This window comes from Condylostylus longicornis, unplaced genomic scaffold (genome assembly GCF_029603195.1).
Source record: "Condylostylus longicornis isolate FDR11 unplaced genomic scaffold, ASM2960319v2 ptg000010l, whole genome shotgun sequence".
Taxonomy (NCBI): Eukaryota; Metazoa; Arthropoda; class Insecta; order Diptera; family Dolichopodidae; genus Condylostylus; species Condylostylus longicornis.
The window spans coordinates 11,287,090-11,309,734 of record NW_026577979.1 but is presented as its reverse complement, the minus strand read 5'-3'; the positions used below and the strand labels follow the sequence as shown (position 1 = coordinate 11,309,734).

Here is a 22,645-nt window from a genome sequence, read left to right as displayed (position 1 = left end):
TTGTACCGTCCGAATTATACTAAAAGTTCGTTAATAAATTCTGGTGACAATCAGAACTCAAATATTAAATTTCAAGATATTCAGAAATTCGTTTCGTAGATATGATAAAAATTTTAAAATCGGCCCCCAGATCAGTTTCCGGTCCCTAATCTTCCCAAAAAATTTATAGATTAATTGTTTTAACACCTCGAATTCAAATATTAAATTTCAATGAAATCAAAATCGGTTCAGCCTACCATAACCTACCTCATTGTATACACAAGGCGGTCGGCAATAAGGAAACTTTTGTATACAAAAAGTAATAATAGAAATTTACAATACGATTGTAACTATCAACAAAAGTATAATAAATTGAATTTAAAGTCAAAAATAGTCAGAATATTTCAAATATACGCTGAAAGTTCCATAATAAACCTTGAAAGTCTACAAAATCTTCAAATGTAGCCTGTTCGATAAATCTTTACTATCAAAGTCTTCAACTTTTTCACAAACCGAAATCATCATATGATTCCGAATAACTAAAGTTCTGCTTTCAATATTCGTAATACGTAAATTACGTTCATAAATTACGTTCGTAATAAAAATATGTCAAAAGTTTTCGAAAGAAATAATCATATGTAACAAGTAATTTAAAAGGAACAGTCGTTTTAATTTTTTCTCTAAAGTTGGAAATTCTATTTTATTCTTTCTCTAATGCAACTACCATGGAGAAAAATGAATTCTTATTTGCTGAAAACTTTTTTTTCCACTTGTCACAAATATTAAAAAACTAAAAAAACAGCAAACTTTCATATAACAAAAAAATATAAACCTTTGACAATGGAAATGAAATACTGCTTTTGACACTCCGAAAAATTGTGCTGAATTGCTGATTCATAATCTCTACGAAAGGAATTTGTAATCATTCATAAGTCTACGTCGTAGCTAAGTTCCAAAGATCCAGCTAAGTTTTCAAGTGGAATTCTTGATAAGACTGTTAATGAAAAACATCATATAAAAATAGTATCTTATACTGTTAATATATTCTTATTACTAAGAAAAAATTCAATTACAGTGGACAGATACCAAGAAAAATATTAACCTATAATATAAATTTCAATTATCCTTTACTTGAAGATAACTAATATTGTTAAAGAAAAATAGAAACATTATATATATATTTTTTTTTTGCTTTATTAATTTTCATCAAAATGAGTTTTCTTACTCTGTGAAACATCTTATAATTAATAAATATTTAAATTTGTTCCTTTTTCTTTTTATGCAATTTATATTTTTTATATTTTTAATTTTATTTTTAATATGCTTTTTTTATTTGTATTTTTGTGTTTTTTTTTTTTTTGGATTAGTTGTTAAACAAAAAATTACTTAGCTGTAAAAGAATCTTTATGATTTGTTACCAATTTTCTTTTTAATTATCAATTTTATAATTTTTTTTATTTTTTTTTTGTTTTTATAATTAATTTTAATATTTTTTGTTCATCGAATAAAAATCATACTAACTCTCACAAATTTAAATATGATAATCTATTTTCTTTTTTTTTTTTATTTTTTTATTCATAATTTGTTTTTTTTTTTTATTATTTATCAATAAAGGTAGGCTAAACTATTAAAATAAAAAAAGGTCGTAAATACCAAAAATTAAAAAAAAACTAAAAATTATATTATTCTTTCCACAATTATGAAAGAATACAATAAAATTAAAATACGATCTAAGGTTAATATAATTAGAATTTTTTTAATAATATAGCTTTGTACATAATTCCAAATGTACAATAATATGTTTTATATGTATACATATATTTATATACATGTGTATTATATAAATATATATATAAATATAAATTTATATATATATATACTTAAGCTTATATACCCTTTTTGTATATAATTTGTTTTTATTTTAATTTTGAAATTATTTTACCTCTCTTTTTTTCGTATAATTATTTATAATTTTTCTTTTTTTTTAATTCACAATATTTATATATAATTTATATATTTATATATATATATATATGTATATATTATAATTACATACTAATAATTAAAGTTTCTTCTAATCTATAAGCAAATAGAATAGCATATACATAATGTGTAAATTCATCTTAGATTCTTTTTCTTTCCTTTTTCTTTTTTAATTTTTTAAACTAATTATTTTTTTTCCTTTTAAAATTACTGAGAGATATTTGTTTTATTAGTTGCTTTATATTTGCTATAATATATTTAAATTATTTATTAATTTAATAGAAATAAAAATTAAATGAAAATAATAAACATTGTATCGACAAATTATCTTTAAAAAAATTTTTAAATTATTATTAAAAGTAATAATAATGAAGAAATAATGAAAAGATTTTAAAACGTACAACAATAAAATATTGAACTTAAATTTGAACAAAATATTACAATATTTTCTTTTCTAATTACGGATTATGTGCGAATACCTATATTTCTTCTTACTTAAAATTAATGTCGTAAAAAAAATTTTAGATTACTTCTATTGCATATTGAAGGAAAATCTTATTTCTTTTAATGAAATAAAAACTAATTTGAATTGATTTTGTGTAACAGCAGTTAACTAAAAACAGATTTTGAAAAAATTGATATTATTTTATTGTTCTAATTACACATTCAAATCTATTTAATTTAAATAAACACATAAAACAGAAATATTAAAATGTGATCAGTGCTTTCTTTAAAATCTAAAAGAAATCTACTCGCATGTAAATTAAACTCAATAAAAACAATTTTTTTTTGGAAATCTGCAATTGTGTATTTGTAATAAATTTTGATTATACTTAACAGTTTTTTAAATACACAGAATGGATTATTCGAAGAATAATATGTTATATATTCGAGCAGAATAATTGAATATTTGCATATATTTTTACAATCAAGATTTATTGGAATTCTCGTAATAAGTAGAAAAATTTCGATAAACCGAAATTTGAAATTATTTTATTTTATATATTTTTATTTGTTTTTCATTTTGATATTCTTTGATCTTTGATGCGTATATCAATTTTTTTATTTTAACTTTTAGCACTCTTTTCTCGAAATCGTATCATGTAATAAAAAAAAAAGTTTTAATAACAAATTATTAAATTAAAATTTATCAATAAACATATAGAATTTCATTATTGACGAAGACATCAAATTCATAAAAACCTATATGCATGCAATAGAACATTATATGATTTTGATTTATTGGTATATATATATATAGTGCATGCAATATACACATGTCAGATTATTCCAATCGAAAAATTATAAAAAAGTAAAAATTATATTAAAAAACATACATATATGTATTAAGAATAACTTAAAAACTTCTCTACAATTGAAATTAATATTATATTCACTTACAATTCTTTTATATCATTATAAACTATTATTTTATATATATATATTCTCTAATAAATTACATACATTTTTATTGAAATTTTTATAAACACGTTTTTCAAAGTAAGAAAAAACAAACAAAGAAATTAAATGTAATATGTCAATATTACTACTTTTATACCTAAAATTTTATCTAAAACATCAAAATAATATCATTACAATTTATTTTATTTGTTTAAATTATTCTCAATTTTCCTTCTTTTTGTCATAACAAATCATAGTTTTTATTTCAATTAGTTTCCTTGAGATCCTTTGTTGAAGAGCTCAATCCACAATCAATTGTTTCATTTATACTTTTTATTTCAAAATATGTATTTGTATATGTACATTTTTTTATATAAGTTATCAACTTTTTATACAATTGTGTAAAAGTGCTCAAAACTAAAAAAAAATTGCAGGTTTTAAATTGAAAACTTATCTTGTTTTATAATTTTTTGATGTCACTGTTTGGATTGAGTTGATTTTTTACCAATATTTTAATTGAAAGAATCTATCAGGTTAAAAAACAAAATTATTTTGTATGCCTATTTAAATTTTAAGATTTTAGATTTCTGACAAAAAAAAATTATTTTCGATTCTATACGAACAACAAAAATTAATAAATCTTGCAAAATGATGTTACTATTTCATAAAAAAAATTACGTTACTATTACTTACAAAAAATTATGTATTTCATATTCTATTATTTTCACAAAAAGCTTTGCTTCTTTGTTTAAACTAAAATCGAATGACTGTTATTAAAATATTTTATTACAAATATACATATCATAACAAGTTTCGTAAATGGGATTTTCGACTTCTTTCAAATCTACTTACAAATCAACAAATCGGTATTTTCTGGACATCAATTTTCTTTAGTTTTATGAAAACTTATCGTTGAACAAAAGTCCTAAAGATCAAATTTAGTGAAAAGCACAATTTTTCAGTTGTTAATCTTATTATAAATACTGTTTTCTGTTAAAATTGATTGTGTTAAAGCCTTTTAATATGTACATATATATATATATATATATATGAATCCTGTATTTCAAATTTATAAAAAAAGTAATAAATGTTATTTAACAACGAAAAATATAATAAAAAATAAAAAATTTATAAAAATAAACGATTACAGTGTGTAAGACCTAAGAACATTTAACAAAAAGATGAAACTATCGTTATGATTACTGAACTATATAATAGAATTCTATTTTTTATGAATTATATAAGATATATTTTTGATATCTTATTTTATTATGTCTATTTAATACTTAATAATATTAATCTTGTTTTCTTTAATTATTTATGTTAAAAAAAAATTATAATCGCCGCTTAAAAAATTCCTTAAAAGTGCTGGATATTAATTATTTTTCAGTTAATGTTTGTGTGCCTGTATATATGTGTACTGTGTTTTTTTTTAATTCGATAATTATTAATTATCCTCTTCTTTTTTTTAATTTTTATAAGTAACCTAAAACAAAAAAACAAAAGAACAACATAAAAAACTCATAATAGTTAACTACCTTTGTTTTATGTAAATATTACGTTAAAATTTAGATATTGTAGAACTTTAAAAATAAAATTAAATAAATAAAAACCCGAATTATAAAAACACCTTATTTTAATACATATTTTATACTTATAAAATAATTTTGATTGGAATTCATATAAAATGAAGTACTCATTTTTTTAAAGAAATTCATAGGTTATATTTAAAATAACGATATTTATAAATCGGTTTGTTATTTATTTAATTTCTTTACTCTTATATGTTTTATAACTTTTTTATATACTTATATGTATATCTATTTAACCTAATACATTTACATACATGTATTATTTTATGCGTTTATTCATTAATATTTATATAGTACTTTTATTTTCGACTTCGTGTTGCTCTTGATGGAGTCGCCCCTTGCGTAGATGATGATGATGATGATAAGGATGTAGTATTATTTGAGGTTTTTTCAGATACTGGACTGGTACTGCTACTTGGTGTTGATACTTTCGTTCTCTTTGAAACTCCAGATTTTACACTTTGATCGTTATCAGGTAAAGTGGTTTGTTCAACATTTTCTGAGAAATTGTTTTATCGTTAAATTTTATAATATAAATAAAATTATAAAATTTATTTATAGTTTTTTCTTAAAAATTTGAATAAGTCGAAAAAGTATATCATGTATTGCTGCACAAATTTAAAATCATAAATCAATAATAATTAAAAAGTTCTATTATTCGTTTTGAATTTCGAAAAGTTTTTAAATGCCCATTCATTATATCTTAACTTAAAAATTTTGATTAATATTTACACATATTTTTTGTTTATTAAAGCATTTTTAATAAAAAAAAGCTATGGTATGGTGTATTGAAAAATCTATTTTTAAAATTCAAGCCTAGGCCTTTATCATGGCAGAAGCTATGACTCGATAACAATTTTGTAACAGTCGATGCACCGTTTAAAAAACAAAAAAATCAAACTCAACTAACTAATATTCTCCGGCAAGATGTTTTCTTAGTAAAAATTTTTAACAAACATCTTACTATTGTAAGCGACAATGAAAAATAATTGCCTGAAAGCAAAACAATCATCACAAAGCCACGCTCACGTTGATGTGGCACGATCGTTCAAGATCTTATTTTTTTACTTTCAAAATTTTTGTTAATAACGAACCGTTAATGCCGTTAACAACAAAGTCAACAACAGGTATATAATATATTACCTTCTGTTTTGGAAGTTTTACTACTTTTGTCTGAAAGCTTTCTACTGATTGCTATTGAAGGTTTTTTAGTTATGGTACCATCTTCAATTCCTGAATCCGTTGCTCTTCTTTTAGCTGCTCTAATTTCTCTACTACTCGCCGAGGTTTCTTCAGAACTCTAAAAATATTTTAATTAAAAGATTTTTTAATGAACTTATTAAGTTTAATTACTTTTTGAGGCACTGCTTTGGAAATTTGTTTTTTGAGTGTAATTGGTGAGGCGGCTCTTGCTTTTGCTAGAGGGGAGCGTTGAAGGCGTCGAACTCCTTGGCCTTGCTGACTTTGCGTTACTATTCTTTTTTTATGACTCGGTTTATATTCCTTATCATCTTTTTCTTCGTCATCATCATCTTCGCTATTATCTGTCTCGTTGTTGCTTCTTTTCCGTTTTGAATTTGATTTTAATTTTGACGGACTTTTTGATTTCAATTTTTTCTTGCTTGAGCTTGCCACTTTTTTGCTTTGAGAGGTTAGTCGAGGAGATTTATTGTTACCTTTTTTCTTTTCAATTTGAGATTCATCAGTATAAAGAGAGATGTCCACTGTATAAAGAAAAATAAAGAAATATGTAAACGCCTTTTATTTAGAATATAAAAAATTCAAATTACATCCATCTGGGTTTTCTTCTGTTATGTCTGGTCTGGGCAAAATCCCCTTTTCTACATCGATTGCCTTTTTCAATATATTTTCAATCCGATCCTTTTCATGTTCAGGTAGCTTAAACCGATCCCTGCTCACTTTATTCAAATCTACGGTTGTTAACACGCATTCAATATCGGTATTGTCGTAAAAATCAGGAATGTAAACACTTGTTTCTGATTTTTCCTCGGAAAGCCACCTAATACGTATTCTGGGTGATGTTTTATAAACATTATGTAAAGCTTGACACAAAAAGAAACTTCCCTCCGCATTTCGTACAGCAAGATACTCATTTTTATAAAATAAAACTAATTTATCTTCGTTACCTGCTCCAGGTTTGGGTGAATTTGACGCTTCACTTGCGGACAATTTTGTAATAAATGCTAGTTCTGGCAGAGGGCTTTGATATAGTATAGTTTTTAAGCGATGACGTTTGGTACGATTGCTTCCACTTTCGTCTTTTGGAGTTTCAATTTTCGAAGGCGTTGCAACTGAAATGGAGTCGCCATGTGTTGATTTTACTAACGCTTGGGAAATTGTTTCTTGAGTTTTATTTGACTCAGAAAAATTGTCCTTATCTTTTGAATCTACGGTGTTTGAACTTTCAATTTTCTTTGAATTTTCGGAGTCTGCAAGCGTCGATAATTTTGCAGGCTTTATTCGATTAGTTGTTCTTTTTGCTTCTAGTTTATGTTTTTCAGTTTTTGTTGCAGATTCTATATTTTTATTTTTCTGCTGAACCTGCGTATTACGACTTGATAGCTTTTCAGTTTTTTGCACTTTTTCTTCAGCTTCGACCAGTTTATTGTTATCAACTGATGTTTGATTATTTGGATTTGTACATTCATCTTTTTTATTTGCTATCGAATCAGATAAAACGGCTCCATTTTTTTCTTTCTCCACTGCAGAGCTTTCGTCAGTTTTCCCCTCCGAAGGTTTTTCGACAGGTTTTTCGCTTACATTATTAACTGAAATTTCTATATTTTTAACGACTTTCTCAATTGTTGCATCGTTGTCTTTGGAAGAGACTTCCCTTTTCTCCAAACTCTGATCAGATTTTTTCATCTCATCTTTTTTCTCATTTGTTGGCGCATGAGAAGTTGACTTCAGCTTATCTTCAGTACTTAACTTATTCTTTTGGTCTTCTATATTATTAATAGCTTCAATAGATTTAACCTCTTTTTTATCTTCAAGTTTTTCTGATTTGATTTCTTTGACCGATTTTTCTTCTTTATCTTTTTGATCAAGCTTACTAATAGAAATATCTGTTACAGCTTTATTTTCAACTTTCTTTTCAATTACACTTTTATCATTATTTTTCTCCGTATCTGCAATTTTTGGCGAATCTTTCGCAGACTCCTGTTCAGAGGATTTAGTTGGTTCGACTTTACTTGTTTCGGAATTTGTTTCTTCTTTCTTGTTTTTTTCATTTATACGTGTTTGCTTTTCCTCTGCACCAAGTTTTGCTTTAGTTTCATTATTTTCATTGCTGGTGCTTTTACCTTTTATAGATTCCTCCTCTTTTTTTTCTTGCATCTCAGTTTTCGTTAAAGATGATGCTGAAGTTTCAACAGTATTTGGTGTTGCATTTTCATTTTTGGGTGTAATAGACACCTCTGATGATTTAGGAGATGACGGAGGTTTTTGTGTATTTAAAGCTCCAGAACTTAAAATGTCAGGTGTTATTGGATGCACAGGCTGTTGGATTGGGGGTGGTACGCTTAATGTCGAAGTTGCGCTTGTAGCAACAACAGCTGCCGGAATTGGTGCTGGTATAGACGTGGGAATTGGAGTGCCAGTCGAGGGTTTTGAAGGCGTTATAGATATTCCTTTGGGGGTTAACTGTGTAACACTTGATGGGATAACGGAAACGGGGGGTGTAATCGACTTAGGAGGAATATTGACTGCTGGAGGAGTATGTCCTGACCTAGGAGAAGAAGCATTTGATACTGTTGGCATAGAAGTTTTGATTGGAGAGCTTGTAGCAATAGTAGGCTTTGTAAGCGGAACCGCAGTAATTTGCGTTGGCGGTGGTAATTTTGAAGAACCAGTTTTGTAATTCAAGGTACTGGAATTTTGGTAATGTCCATGTGAACTCTTACCATACGGACTGGCTATAGCCCGATTTCCTATAAAAGAAGATTGCCCCCCTGCTGGTTTATTTGAAGAATGCTGTGTATCTACAACATAAAATAAAGATTAGAAAAAAACTCAAATAAATAAAGTGATGTTAATGATTTACTTGATTTCCCAACAGTAGTCGGTGTCATCGTTACTTGAGGTTTTGTTTGACTTTTATTCTGTGAATTATTTGATTGTGGCTGCTGAGAGGTTGATGGAGGAATGGGAGTTATTTGCGTGGCAGCTGGCAAATTTGGTGGTTTTGTTATTTGATTACCCAAATTTGGCGTACTCTTATTTTGCGATTGTTGTTGAGGTTGTTGGTGCGATTGCTGCGAGACTGGTGCTTGGGATTGCGAATTTGAGGACCCGGGTCCAAATTTTTGTTGTTGTTGTTGATAGTTTTGTTGGTATTGCTGCTGATTATGGTGTCCTGGTGTATTTTGTTGACCTGTGTATGATTGCTGTTGCATTTTGTTTGTTTGTTGATGAGACTGATGTTGTGGTTGATTTTGCTGCTGTTGTTGCATTTGATATTGATAAGCTTGTAAATGTTGCATCAAGTTTGCTGTTGCTGTATTTGGAGCAAAGGCTTGTAAATGTGAAAACTGCGCTACGTTACCTAAATTAGATCCCACAGCACTACCATTTGCTTGTTGTTGAAAAGTTTTGTTGATAATATCCGCGGCATTTTGTGTTCTAGTCAACGCCAGAGGTTCTTTACCAGTTAAATTTGGTTGCAATTGAGGTTGCGGTTGCTGTTGTTGTTGCTGCTGTTGCTGTTGTTGTTGTTGCTGTTGTTGCAGTTGTTGTAAGAACTGAGTATTTTGCAGAAGCATTTGTTGTTTTAACAAGTTTTGTTGTTGCAAGTTAAAAAATGCGTTTAAAGATTGATTTTGGGGATTTTGATTTACTAAGTTTTGCATTTGCTGTTGCATATTCGCAATACCAGCGAGAGTAGCTTTGGCTTGTTGATTTATCTGATTTGGATTTACATTTCCTCCACCACTACCACTAGAATTCCCTTGTTTAGGAGTGTAGCTCATTGTATAATCTTCCGATTTGACACAAACGTTAAAATTTTTTAATCTTTTACTATTGAATAAGAATTTGTTCTTCACCTGTTTTTAATCTGTAATTAAACAAAAGCAACGGTTACAAAAAATTTCAGAAACATTATTTGTTTTTGTTTTGAAAATATTTGTTTTTAAAACTAGTAAATAAAAACATTATGAATTAAAATTTTACTATGTTTATTTTGTTTATATTCATTTAAATATACATATGTATATCCACATGCTCCACAATTTTGTAATGAAGGATATTGACAATTAAATATCTATTATTCAACTTGAATTCCTATTGGAAAAACACACACTTACATATGTCCCAAAAGTTTTGTACTATGGAAATTACTTTGTCCATTGAAATTTTTAAAGGTAATGGTCAAAATGGTTGTCTATCCAAATAATAAAACTAACAGCCAACATAGCAATCATACGTCACTTTATATGAGCATTAAATCCGTAAAAAAATAAAACGCGAAACAACACATTTATAACAAAAATTCTCTAACGCACCTGTAAAACAGCGAAATATCAGCTTTACTTCTTGTTTAAAGTTTACAGATTTTTTCCTTTATTTTTCTTATATTTAGCGAAATATGTACATATATATTTTTACTTATATAAATACAATACCATTTTACTACACGTATAGTTCGATGTTGGATAACTTAGCTTATATAGGAACAAGAATCAGGTAAGTACCTATGTAAAACAATTACAAAAGAGGTACTGGCATAAATTATGTTTTTGTCACATTTCTTTCAAATAAATTAAAATAGTTTATGAACTTTTTGTAAATAAATAAACAATTAAAATAAACAATTTAAAAACAAGTTAGAATTATAAACATATACGCACAAATTCTTTTTTTTTTTTTTTTTTATCATAAACCAAATCGCGATTTTTAATATCATAAAATTGACGGTTTTAACGAAATTTGCCCCAAAACTTCAATCACATTACTTATTTTTCCACCCTGTCCACTACCAATGTAATGTCGACGTATTGAAATTTTTGTATTTTTTTTTTTTACTTTATTTTATATATACATATTTAAAAATCATTAATTTCAATTCAGCACATATTATTTACTTTTAAAAATAAATTTTATGTTACAGAAAACAAAATGAAAATATACAAATTTATTGGAGGGAAATTATGGAAAGGTTTGTAGAAAATTAAAAAAAAAATTTGCCTTCACCTACCAATCTAGTTTTGAAATGGCAATTATGAAACATTCTTTTCTACTATTTTTATATAATAATTAAATAAACTCACTTAAATTTTATTTTAAACCTTTTTTTACACTTTTACTTTCCATTTATACATAAATTGTATAAAAATTTTTACTTTTATTATAATTAAATCGAATTTTTCTTTCTAACTTTCTTTAATGAACAAAAATTTATACATACGGCGTCTTTTGGCATGAAATAAAACTGCGCATGGTAAACACATACACAAACAAAGAATTGGTAATGAAACTTGGCGTCAATGCTGAAATTCTTTAAATACAGGGTAATTCAAAACGATTATTGACAAGAATGACTGGTATTAAATTAAGAGATGGTTGATTACTACTTAAACGATTGACGGTCACTTCAAACAAAAGTACGATTTAATAATTGAATAAAAGTACCGTCACCAAAAGTGGTCTTACTTTGTTAAGTGTTTGTAATTTTTCATAATTTTTTTTCTATTTTTCTATTCAAGCGCTAGACAAAATTTATTTTATTTTCATTTTGAAATTCAAATCAGTTCATTTTAAATTTGTTTTTTTTTATAATACAATTTTTATATTTCATTTTTCTACAGGAGAATGTCAAATACAGTTGACATATGAAAATATCATAGATTAAACAGACATAGCTGTTTTAGTTTTAAGTTGATTGTTTTAACAGGCATAACTGGTTTCAGTTTTAAGTTTGGAGCCCGGTTTTTAATACATAAAGCATTTCGTTTTATTCTGGAGTTATGAGAAAACCCTGCCCCAGGAATTGGGACAAAACAATTAATATTACTTTGCTTATATTACTTTTACTTATCAATATTTTTCGTATATGTGTTGTTGTTTTTTTATTTTGACATATTTTGCTGCAAACAGACATTCTCAATGGTAGAACTATTTTTTCAGTTTTACCGCAGCGTAGTTTTCAACTGAAAGACGTGAATTGTAAACTAGGTAAACATTTAATATACTTCTTATCAAATTTTCCACCTTCAAATGGTTGACCATTTGATTGACGGTCATTTCGCACAAAAACACTATTCTACAAACTCTTAATATATTTATAACTATTGTTTATTATAAAAATAACAATATGATGAATGACTGGACTAACCCTTTCCATAATTCTCTCTTTAATTCAATATAATCAAATAAGGATGCAATTTCAAAGTGGCCTTTCAAAATTATTTTTATTAATTTTAAATCTTCTGTCATTCAAGACATACGTCTTGACGCCTGATTGAAGTTGTTGACCTTCTTTCAGTGTATGCATTTAATTAAGAAATTGTCAAATTTTGAAGTGCATCTTTTTATCCCAATTATGTTTCACTCGGCGTAATTAATCAAAATTATTCAGTTGCCAAATGTTGGCAACTGATTGTTTTTATAACTAAAGTAACAAAAAAAAGCACTAGCGTATACAGATGCGAAAAAATAAATGTACATATTTAGTTACAATAATAATTATTACAATAATAATAACGCCAAATTTATGATTAAATAATAATATTACTTCAAAAAATGATAAATTTTCTTATTAAAGCTACATTCACGGGACCAAAATTGTGATCAAATTTTTTTTGTCCAATTTCGGTCCCGAGAAGAGCTGTAGTATGTAATATATAAATGACTGTAGCATGATATTGTAAACAACCATGAACCAGTTTCTTACGTCATCAAATACATTATAAAACATTTTTATAATTTTTTTATGTATTAAAAATTAAATACATAATTCGTCTTGAAAAGAACTTACTAATTTTTGCTAACTGATTTATAATTAACTTTTAAGTAAATTATTTAGTTCATTAATCTGTCAATTTAATTTTGGATTTTTTTTTAAGTGAACTTAAAAATTTTTGACTTAGCATAGTGCTCATATAAAAAAAATATTTTATTCCATATAAACTCAATGTAGAAAATGTTTAAAATTTTTTAAGAAAAAAGTATTATTTTTCTTTTCTGAAGTTCTAAGGAAATATTCATGCTTTTGTATATGCCTACTCAACAGATGGCAGTAATAAAAAAATATAAGTTTTCAAAAGTAATCAAAAGTCAAAAATTTTTTAACGAAATAAATACTCAAGTAATTTGACAATCTACTTTTATATTTCTTTTCAGCTGAGTATTGTCTGAGTTTCCAAGAAATTTTTTAACTTTTTTTGGGAATGTAATATGTAGCATAATTTCTTATGTAATGAATATGGAATATGTAACAAATTTCATCTCACATGGATATTGTGCTGCAAGTCAATTTGTCAGGCACCGTTAAAGCTTTTTCCCGTAAACATGTTTTTTCACTAAAAGTTTATCAGTTTTTTGTAGCACATTTATTTTAAATTCAAGTTCCCACTCGGTAAAAACAAAATTTGTCTAACTTCGAGAAAAAATGTATCCAAAATGTATCACAATATCCAAATTAACACAATATTAATTTGCTTTATTCAAGTATGTGAATTTTGTTATTTATAGCAAATTCTTTAAGAAATCGCATACGATTCCTTACATTTTAAAAGTTAAGGTCAGATTTCTTAAAAATGTAAAAGTTAAGGTTGGTTTAAAATTTTAAAAAATATTTCTGGCACGTTCTTGTCTAAATGTTCTAAACTTGAATGCAGGAAGAGACAATACTCATTTAACAAAGTATGTTTCTTACTTTCTTTTAATAAATTCGGAAATCTGCTTAGAAAAGGCAGTAAATAACATTTTGTGAAGATATAGCAATTTCGAGATTTAATATTAGCAGCATTTTAACAATTTTGTAATAATTTTGAAATTTAGTGTTTGAGAAGAAAATGTAACCATATTTCAGCAAAATTTTCAAATGTAGTTAGCTTCGGCATTTTAGCAGATTGTATCCAAGTGGCCACGCTGTACTCTACCCATCCATACGAAAGTACGTATGGGAGAGTATTAAAAATCTGCCACTCCGTTTTTAACGCTTAGAAATAACTGTCCAAGATATAGATGCAAGTATATGTTTTTATAAGCATTGGGGAAACTCTTACACAGCTTCAAAAATTTAAAGTAGTTTAAATTGCATCGATTCATATGGTAGCTTATGGCTTGTTATGAAGGTATTACATAGCTTCCAAAGTGACTTGGTGAAAACTTAGAAACTGTAGAAACTAAAGTTTTACAAAAACAAATATTTGAGAGTATAGCAAATTTTTTATACGGGATTAGGTTTTCCAATTTTTTTTATATAGTTGAAAATTTTTTTATACTGTCTTGTTTTATTTTTTTTTATACTTTACATACTGCCTTGCAATTATACTCTTACGTTGTTACTTATTGACATAACATATCGAAAAGTGGGCATTTTATAAAGATGTTATGGCTACTCTACATACTTTAAATTCAAAAACTGTTGAAAAATTACATAGAAAAGTCAGCTGATGATATTATGAAATTGACATTTTATATGAATATTTATTTACACATTTAACTCATTAAGAGTTCAATTATTATAAGACAGTAATTTTAGTTAGGATTTAAAAGAACATTTTTTATTTATAAAACAAAACGAAGAAACAAAATGGTTGAAGCTACAACAAAAGTAGATTCAGATACCGATTTGGAATGGATTCAAGTAAAGAAAACCTTTGGGGAAATTGGAGAGCTCCCTGAAACAACGAAGGAGAAGATGATTCGCAAAATGAAAGAAAATCCTCTTGTGCCTATAGGCAATATAAAATATTATATAACTCTTAAATATTTGACTTTAATATTGCTTTTCAGGTTGTTTAGCAACAGCGGGAGCATTAACTTTTGGTTTATATAGCTTCCGGAAGGGTGATCGGCGAATGTCGCAGGTAATGATGAGAACGCGCATATTAGCACAAGGGTTTACTGTTTTGGTAATAATTGTTTTTTTAATTTCATGTAGAGTAACTTCATGTCCGAATAAGTCGATAAAATTGCTAGATTGTGCTTTGAATTTCCTTTAGAAAATTTACAAATTCTTACCTGTTTATCAACAAAACCTAACGGGTCAATCAATTATGCATTAATAAATTGTGCATACTTGATTGAATTTTTCCGTTACTTTTAAAGATTTAACTGCTTTTTCTGAAACAATAGAATATAAAAATTATAAAATAGAACAAAAGTAAAAAATAAATAAGGAATGTCTATACATACATACCATGTATGTATGTACATATGTATATTTGATTTGCGAGGTCTACCCATAAATGTAGACCCACTCAAAACAATGCATTTTAAATTACATAAAAAAATAACAACTAGACGCTGTAATATTTTGAAAAAATTGCTTTGAATTTGAATAAACATTTTAATCCTTAATTTCTCAGAAATAATAGCCAATAATCTGAATTACAGAGCAATTTAGTAGATTTTCGTTATTTTGAATTTTAGTATTCCACATCAGCATATAATACATATGCTAATACCGACGTACATACATACATATATTTAAAAAGTAAATTTATACAGATACTTATTTACGTTATTGATATTTTCAGGCTCTTATTGGGGGAGTGGCGTTTTCCTATTCAAAAAAATAAAATAATTTATCATTGTTAGTTAGTTTTATAGAATTAAATAAATAAGATTATTAAAAACGTTTGATTTTCATTTGGTTCAGTGTAAATAAACTCAAATTTAATTCCCATTTAGATCAATATGATTTATTAGAAATAATAGTTGGAGCCAATGCAATTCAATGTATTGGCTAAATTTGGTAATAGAATTAATCTATTAGAACTTAAGAAACCAATCTGTAAAGCGTATGGGGTCTAATATGCTAACATTGTTTTTTTTTCACAGTTTTTTATTAAAATGTGTTAACATAACTTATATTTTATTAATTTTCTTTAGCTTTAAATATTTATAACCAGTAATGTTTATGTATGAAGAACGAAATTATGTATGTACATACATGCGTACACACATATACATACATACATAATGATAATTTTACCCAGAAGATACTTATAACAATAAATTTGCGCTTATATAATTTTCCTGAGTATATTTTTATACTTTATAATTCTAGTTTTCTGTCAGAACATGATATATGTATACATTTTTGACAAAAAAAGTTAGGCAATTTCATAAACTCAATACTGCAAAACAATAATGTGATACTTACACATTATATTTTTAACAGTGTTGTATAAAAATTTTTGCTATTTTGAATTTGCAGTATTGTGTTAATGAATAAAAAATGTCGTTAAAGAAAAACAATCATTTATTTTAGGCCAAATAGTGAAAAATTCTATTTCAGGAAAAATAAAAATTAAGAAAAACAAAAAAGGAAAGCTGAAACAAAAGGAAATTTTGTTATATTTAAGTACAACAGTTAACAATTAAAAATGTAAAACCAAACTGCAAAAACTAGTAAACAAAAAGTACAACTGATTTAACTGCGCTCACCATGATAATTTAAATATTTTTGTGATAGATTAACAATGTTTATGAACAAACTATATTAGCAACATTTGTTTATGAACACAAATACAGCGCAGTTCTTGCTATATATCGCGATATACTGTGTTTATGAAAAGGCCTGTTATGAATGCAGTATTACTTAAAATTTTAAGCACTTTCTAACTCAAAAAAAAATTTAATTTTTCCAGTAGTTTTAAAAAAAAAACCTTGAAGAACATTATAACTAACCAATTGTTCCAAAATTTTTTCTGAAAAAATTAGGTATCAACAGTTATTCACTTCTCGAGATCATAAAATTTTCTAAGCAGGCATTAAAATATAGATATGTCAAGGTCTACACTTTTGAAATCAAAATTTATTCTACCTTTTTACCGTTTCGTTTCAAGTTGAAAATGACACATCTGCACATAACCATTTTTACATTTCATATATAAATGTTCATGTCGTTTATTTCCATTTCACATAAGTGAAACACACGTTTACAAATATTCAAAACTAGATACGTGAACTTATTCAGTTTTGATTGATACTAATTGCTCTTTTAAAAAGTGTATATCTTATTTGATATAGATAAATACATATGTTAAAATGTTAATATTATGTAATAAGTATTAGTAGTAACATTTGTAGTAAAATTCTAACTTTTTAAACCATCTTCGGTAAACTTTGACTCGTTAATGCTTTAATAAAACAAAAATAATCCAAAAAAGCAAAAAAATTTCAATGGTGCTTTACTCGAAATAGCAAAAATGTAGATATCATGTTCTGACAGAAAACCCTAGAATTTTTTATGTAATTACCTATGATGTATTTACATATATATTTTTTTATTGTTATATTTGGTATGTATGTTTTTCAATAGACTATTTTACTATAGTCACGCTCACTGCATTCCACAAATTTTACATTTAATTTATGAAAACTTTGCAGATGTTAATATTACATCTACTGGATCTATGCACATTCATACTTACATACATACATATACATATATATACATATACGTACTAATTTCTATTTTGAATGTTGACAAAATGATAGTTCTAAAAAATGTAGGTGTAACTTTCTTCTGGCAATAGGTACCCCCATTCGGCGCACAAATTATTCTTTATAATTCTTTCAGATTCCTTAAAGTTCTTCCTTCCATTTTGCAACAGCATATCGATTAGACATTTAATTGCAAAAAAAGTAAGTTTTTTTAAATTAACCTTTGCTCGGGAATTTATGGTAATTGCCCAAAATAGCAAATTAATATGTATGTACAACCTTGCACTTAATACAAGTCGTTAAACAGCTTAGTTATTTATTGATGGCTGAAATGTCTTCGTCTTAGAGAATCTGCTATACTAGAAACTCTTAAATAAGAAAATAATTTTCGTACTCCGTTTATTGCAACTCAGGTACGTAAAATTTTTGAATGCACTGTTTATATAAGAAGATGAAAAGGATTTTTGATAATTCAGATATGCATCTCTTACGTTTTTCTATTTGATTTTTTCTAACTTGAAATAATTTTACGTGCTAGCTAAAAACAACAAAGGCACAGTTTTCGTAGGCAAATAACAACTCGTGTGGAACAAGAAACGGTGCGGGAGTGACCTAAAGAATCGTAGCAGATGAGTTTCATACGCGCCGAATCATATATGAAAATTTGCTTTAATGTTTTTGCGTTTTGAACGCTTTAAGCAATTGGTCAAGTGAGCCAGCTTGTCTGCAAAATTCTTTATGAGAACAGCTGCAAAAAGCAAGCTGCATTGTATCTCCAACATTTAATGGTTACTTTAAATTGGCACGGTTGTAGAAAAAATTCGGCCCCAAAAATATTGTATATGCATAATGTAAGTATAAAACAAACAATAAAACACATGATTTTCTCAGCGCATATTTGACGTATATTTAAATTAAAAAAAATCAACAAAAAAAATTTAAAAAATGTAAATATTTTGTTTTTGAACAATATTCTTTTTAACATCTTTTTATTTTTTTTTTCGTTACCAAATAAAATATAAATAGTAACAAAATATATTGTATTTTTGTATATTATATTTAAAAGATTTTCTAAATTTTATTTTTTGTTTTACACTGAGAAAAATTTACTAAAGTAAGCATGTTGGATTTATGCTTCCATGTTTATAGTTCTTTCATTTTTTCTTTTGGTTTCAAAGTTTTCATTCTTTTTCTATTTAACATTTTTGATTCATTGACATTATAAATAAATTTTTTATTTTGGAGTTATTATGCAAAATAATTAATTTTCTTGTCAATTTTATCCAAAATTTTAAAATATGTAGATGGAAAATTAAAACAGAATTATAGATTTTTGGCAACACTCAAAAAAAAGAAATATTAAAAAAATTTCAAAATATGTACAATGCGTTAATTATATTTTTTATTTAATAATAAATAGCTAGTGCTAAAAATTAAGGACAAATACACATATACATACATATATAGGTTATGGAACATATATACATACATAAATATATATTAAAATATTAACTATTATCTGCTTATGCAAATTTTCTCAAAAAGAATTTAAAACGGACAGTATTGCTTATATATTCTTATGAGTGTTGCCGTTGCTTTTTTTTTAATACATTTTTTTTTTGTAAATTTGAAATTTACAACTCTCTTTTTTTCAATTTCTTTTTTTTTTTTTTTATTTTGTAGACAGATTATTTTGGCAATTATGTAATTTAAATATTTTTTTTTGTGTGATTTTTTATGGTTTTTGAAATAGTGTTTTTTTTTTGTTACTTTAAAGCATTTAAAGGATAATGGCGATCATAGGCTTTCTGTTTTTTAAATTCTTAACATCTTGTATTGAAAATATCTTTGATAGAATTATTAATTAACATTTATACTAAATGTTTATTTTCTAATTTACATTAATCCATTTCATTAAACAAGATTTAAATTTTTAAAACAAAAAAAAAAAATATTTTTTATTGTATGGTCGCCACTGAGATTTTTTTTTGATGATCATTCAAATGCAAGAAAGTTTTATTTCTTATATCATAAATTATAATCCTATAATTACATATATATATATATATATAATTACTTTTTTGCAATAGTTATATTTTTTATATATTATATAAATTTATTCATATTTTTTTTGTTTTTTTTTTCTTTTTTTTTTGTTATTTAGTTTATATAAAAGGCACAAAACACCTTCCTATTCCGTTTTTTTTCTTGTTTAACTAATTTTATTTTATTTTTCTTTGTATTTTAACTTAAGTTAATTTCCACTGTTCCACTATAAGTTGTTACATTTTTTATGAATATTTTGCGAAATTGTTTCTTGTGCTTCATAAAGGAGTTCACATTCGACATTTTGGGATATTAAAATCATACTGAACAATGAATTTCGAACCCATAGCGTCAGTAGCTGGTGCTTTAATGGAATTTCAACAATTAAAATTAATATTGATATTATGATAAGAAATAATTATTTATTTTGGAAAAAGTAAATTTTGAATAATATAAAAGTATGTTTATTTCTTTATATTTTTTGCTAATGATTTTTTTTTTCACTTTAATTTCTTTTTATGTTTTTAAGTACTCAAAGTGATATTTTTCTTTTTTTTTCTCGTATTTAATTTTTAATGAGTGTTTGATTTAAAATATTTGTTTTATAACGCGTTTTTTCAATTTTTTACTATTATTTTGCAATATAAAAAAGTAAAATTGAATGTGACTCCTTAATCAAATTTTTATTAGAAGTTTTTTTTTAGTTTTGGAAAGAAAAAATAAATAATTGAAGCAATAATAATGCGAAAAGAATAATGAAATTTTTTTTTGTCTAACAAATTTATGTTTTATATTTAGTGAAGGCTTAGTTAAGTATATTATTTATGTACTAATGCGATAGCTTTTAGCAAATTGTAATATATTTAAACATTTTTTTTTTCTCAAATATGTGTTTTTTTTCATATTTTCTCTCTCGGTTGATTATACAATACATGATACTTTATTTTAAAACGTCTTCATAACCTTCCTATTTAGAAAAGCAATAAATATAGTGATTTCTTATTTCAAAAGAATTTCAGAAACAAAAAATCGTGAAATTTCTAAATTTAATTTACAAAATATAAATATATGTTACTTCTTTTGTGCCAAAATGCTAAAGCATTATTACACTGCAATTCAAGCCAAGTTTGTTTTAATATTGACAAATTTTTATTTACTCAAAATTCTTTTTAATGTATTTATTTTACGCCAGTTCATATCAAGATATCCTTTTGTCTTAATGTTTTACTTTAAAAATTTTAAAATAGTCGAACAGCGTTTAAATATAAAATATTTAGTAAGAACAGAAAATTAAAAATTGTTTTAGATTTTTTACTTTCATAATGTTTTTTTGTATTATATTAATAATATTTCATTTATTATATATATATATATATTTTGCTTTTTTTTTTGTTTTTTTTTTTAATGATTTTACTTTAATTAACATTATTTACATGGTAATCTTATATTCTGTATTTTTTTTTGCTTTATTTTCTTCCTCCTTTTATTTTTCAAAAATTATTTTTTTTTGTTAATTTTAACTCAAAAAGCATTTATCAATAATAATTTCGGGAAATTTAAATTTAATAATTCCTTTTTAACTACTTTTTTTTGAAATATACATTATATTCTTTCTTATGTTATAATATATAATTTATAAATATAATTTATAATACACGCATACTAGATTTAATGTATGTATAATGTACACAGTATTTTTATGTATTTACACACTTATTAAATATATATACGAACTGTATTTTTTTATTAGGAGATTACTTTTTTTGGAAATAAATATACAAAGAATCTCCCATTTTTTAAATTTAGACAAAAAAATAAAGACAAAAAACTATAAAAAGATAAAACTTAATAAATAATATTTTATCTATGTACACATTTATATACAATATCATTTTCATATCTGTAGTTCAATTTTTTTTTTTGAATTTTATTTAAAAATAGTTCCATAATTTATTTTTTTAGAAAATATCATAAATTATGAAATTACATATGAATATACTTTAAATTTAATGAATATACTTCTTTTTAAATTGAAAATTATAAAGTATGAATTATTATATATTTATTATTATATTATAACGTTATCATTACAGATATATTTCTACTTAGCTTAAATATTTTAAATCTATTTTTATATTAGTTTTTCTTTTTTACTTCATTAATAAGCAAAAATTCAAGTTTTCTTTTGCTTTTCTTTTACACATTTCAATTATTTTAGTTTTAACTAAATGTGCAGATAAAGATTGTGAAAGTTAATAGATTGTATGAAATTTATTACTATTATATTATAAAACATATTATATATACATATATAAAAAAAAATAAATAATTTTAAATACAAATTTTTTTTTCAATTATTTTAAATCTAAGACTTTAGAGATTCAAATTTATTCACCTATATTCCCTTGGGCGCATCACTTGAGGTAACGAAATATTAAGCAAAAAAGTTGAAATTTTCAGAATAAAATCAACTTTGAGATTTGAAATCATATGATATTAATCACGGAATATGAAGAATTTTCTTTTTTTTAAATAATATGTAAGTACATACTTGACATTTTTCATTAATCGCCCAAGTCGAAAATTAGATTTGCAAAAGCTGTCACCTGTAAATAATGAAATGTGTTACTAATCGTAAAACTTGGAAAAAAAAATTAGCGATCGTTAACACTATCTCTGTTTCAATTTTTTTTTCAGAAATGTGTGTTTAAAAATTAAGTTAAATTAAATATTTAGAAAAAATTAGAAAAATTTTGCAAATTTTACATTTTACATTTTACTTTACAATAGTTAATTTCAAAATAATTTTAATTACATTTTTATTAGATTACCTCTTTATCAAAGATTTGTATTTAAAATATTTTATTTTTTGGAAGATTTAAAAGAACTGAAATTAATTTGAATTAAATTAGCAAAAGGGAAAAAATTATTTAACATATTTGTATAATAACATTAATATTTTTCTTATCTTGAATATTTTTTTATAAATTTTCACAATAAACTTT

The 22,645-nt window shown here is 25.0% G+C and overlaps 2 protein-coding genes across 5 annotated transcripts; one reads left to right on the top strand and one right to left on the bottom strand.

Moving 5' to 3' along the window:
• Positions 1-2,275: 2,275 nt before the first annotated feature.
• On the bottom strand, positions 2,276-11,382 carry LOC129618844 (mucin-2-like). 4 transcript variants are annotated; one of them, XM_055533866.1, is made up of 7 exons: positions 11,170-11,376; positions 9,019-10,029; positions 6,746-8,956; positions 6,309-6,679; positions 6,099-6,255; positions 5,253-5,454; positions 2,276-4,849 (listed from the first exon to the last, which is right to left on the bottom strand). In XM_055533866.1, exons 2-6 carry the CDS (start codon positions 9,941-9,943, stop codon positions 5,255-5,257), a joined length of 3,864 nt encoding a protein of 1,287 aa, XP_055389841.1. In that variant the 5' UTR covers positions 9,944-10,029; positions 11,170-11,376; the 3' UTR covers positions 2,276-4,849; positions 5,253-5,254. The 4 variants fall into 4 exon arrangements, with proteins under 4 accessions (XP_055389841.1, XP_055389840.1, XP_055389837.1 ...); XM_055533865.1 differs by having other exon boundaries at positions 2,277-4,849; positions 5,210-5,454; XM_055533862.1 differs by lacking the exon at positions 2,276-4,849 and having other exon boundaries at positions 4,907-5,454.
• Positions 11,383-14,598: 3,216 nt separating this feature from the next.
• On the top strand, positions 14,599-15,778 carry LOC129619101 (HIG1 domain family member 2A, mitochondrial). The gene is made up of 3 exons (XM_055534187.1): positions 14,599-14,878; positions 14,934-15,052; positions 15,680-15,778. The coding sequence occupies exons 1-3, from the start codon at positions 14,731-14,733 to the stop codon at positions 15,719-15,721; spliced, it is 309 nt and encodes a 102-aa protein (XP_055390162.1). The 5' UTR covers positions 14,599-14,730; the 3' UTR covers positions 15,722-15,778.
• Positions 15,779-22,645: the final 6,867 nt, after the last annotated feature.

Excerpts from the sequence above, each read along its gene's own strand:
- LOC129618844 (XM_055533864.1), bottom strand. The coding sequence starts at position 9,943 with ATGAGCTACACTCCTAAACAAGGGAATTCTAGTGGTAGTGGTGGAGGA. Across the intron at positions 6,680-6,745 it reads AGAAGAAAACCCAGATGGAT|TGGACATCTCTCTTTATACT; the intron begins GTAATTTGAATT and ends TTCTTTATACAG. Across the intron at positions 6,256-6,308 it reads CCAAAGCAGTGCCTCAAAAA|AGTTCTGAAGAAACCTCGGC; the intron begins GTAATTAAACTT and ends AAATATTTTTAG.
- LOC129619101 (XM_055534187.1), top strand. The coding sequence starts at position 14,731 with ATGGTTGAAGCTACAACAAAAGTAGATTCAGATACCGATTTGGAATGG. Across the intron at positions 14,879-14,933 it reads AAATCCTCTTGTGCCTATAG|GTTGTTTAGCAACAGCGGGA; the intron begins GCAATATAAAAT and ends ATTGCTTTTCAG. Across the intron at positions 15,053-15,679 it reads CACAAGGGTTTACTGTTTTG|GCTCTTATTGGGGGAGTGGC; the intron begins GTAATAATTGTT and ends TGATATTTTCAG.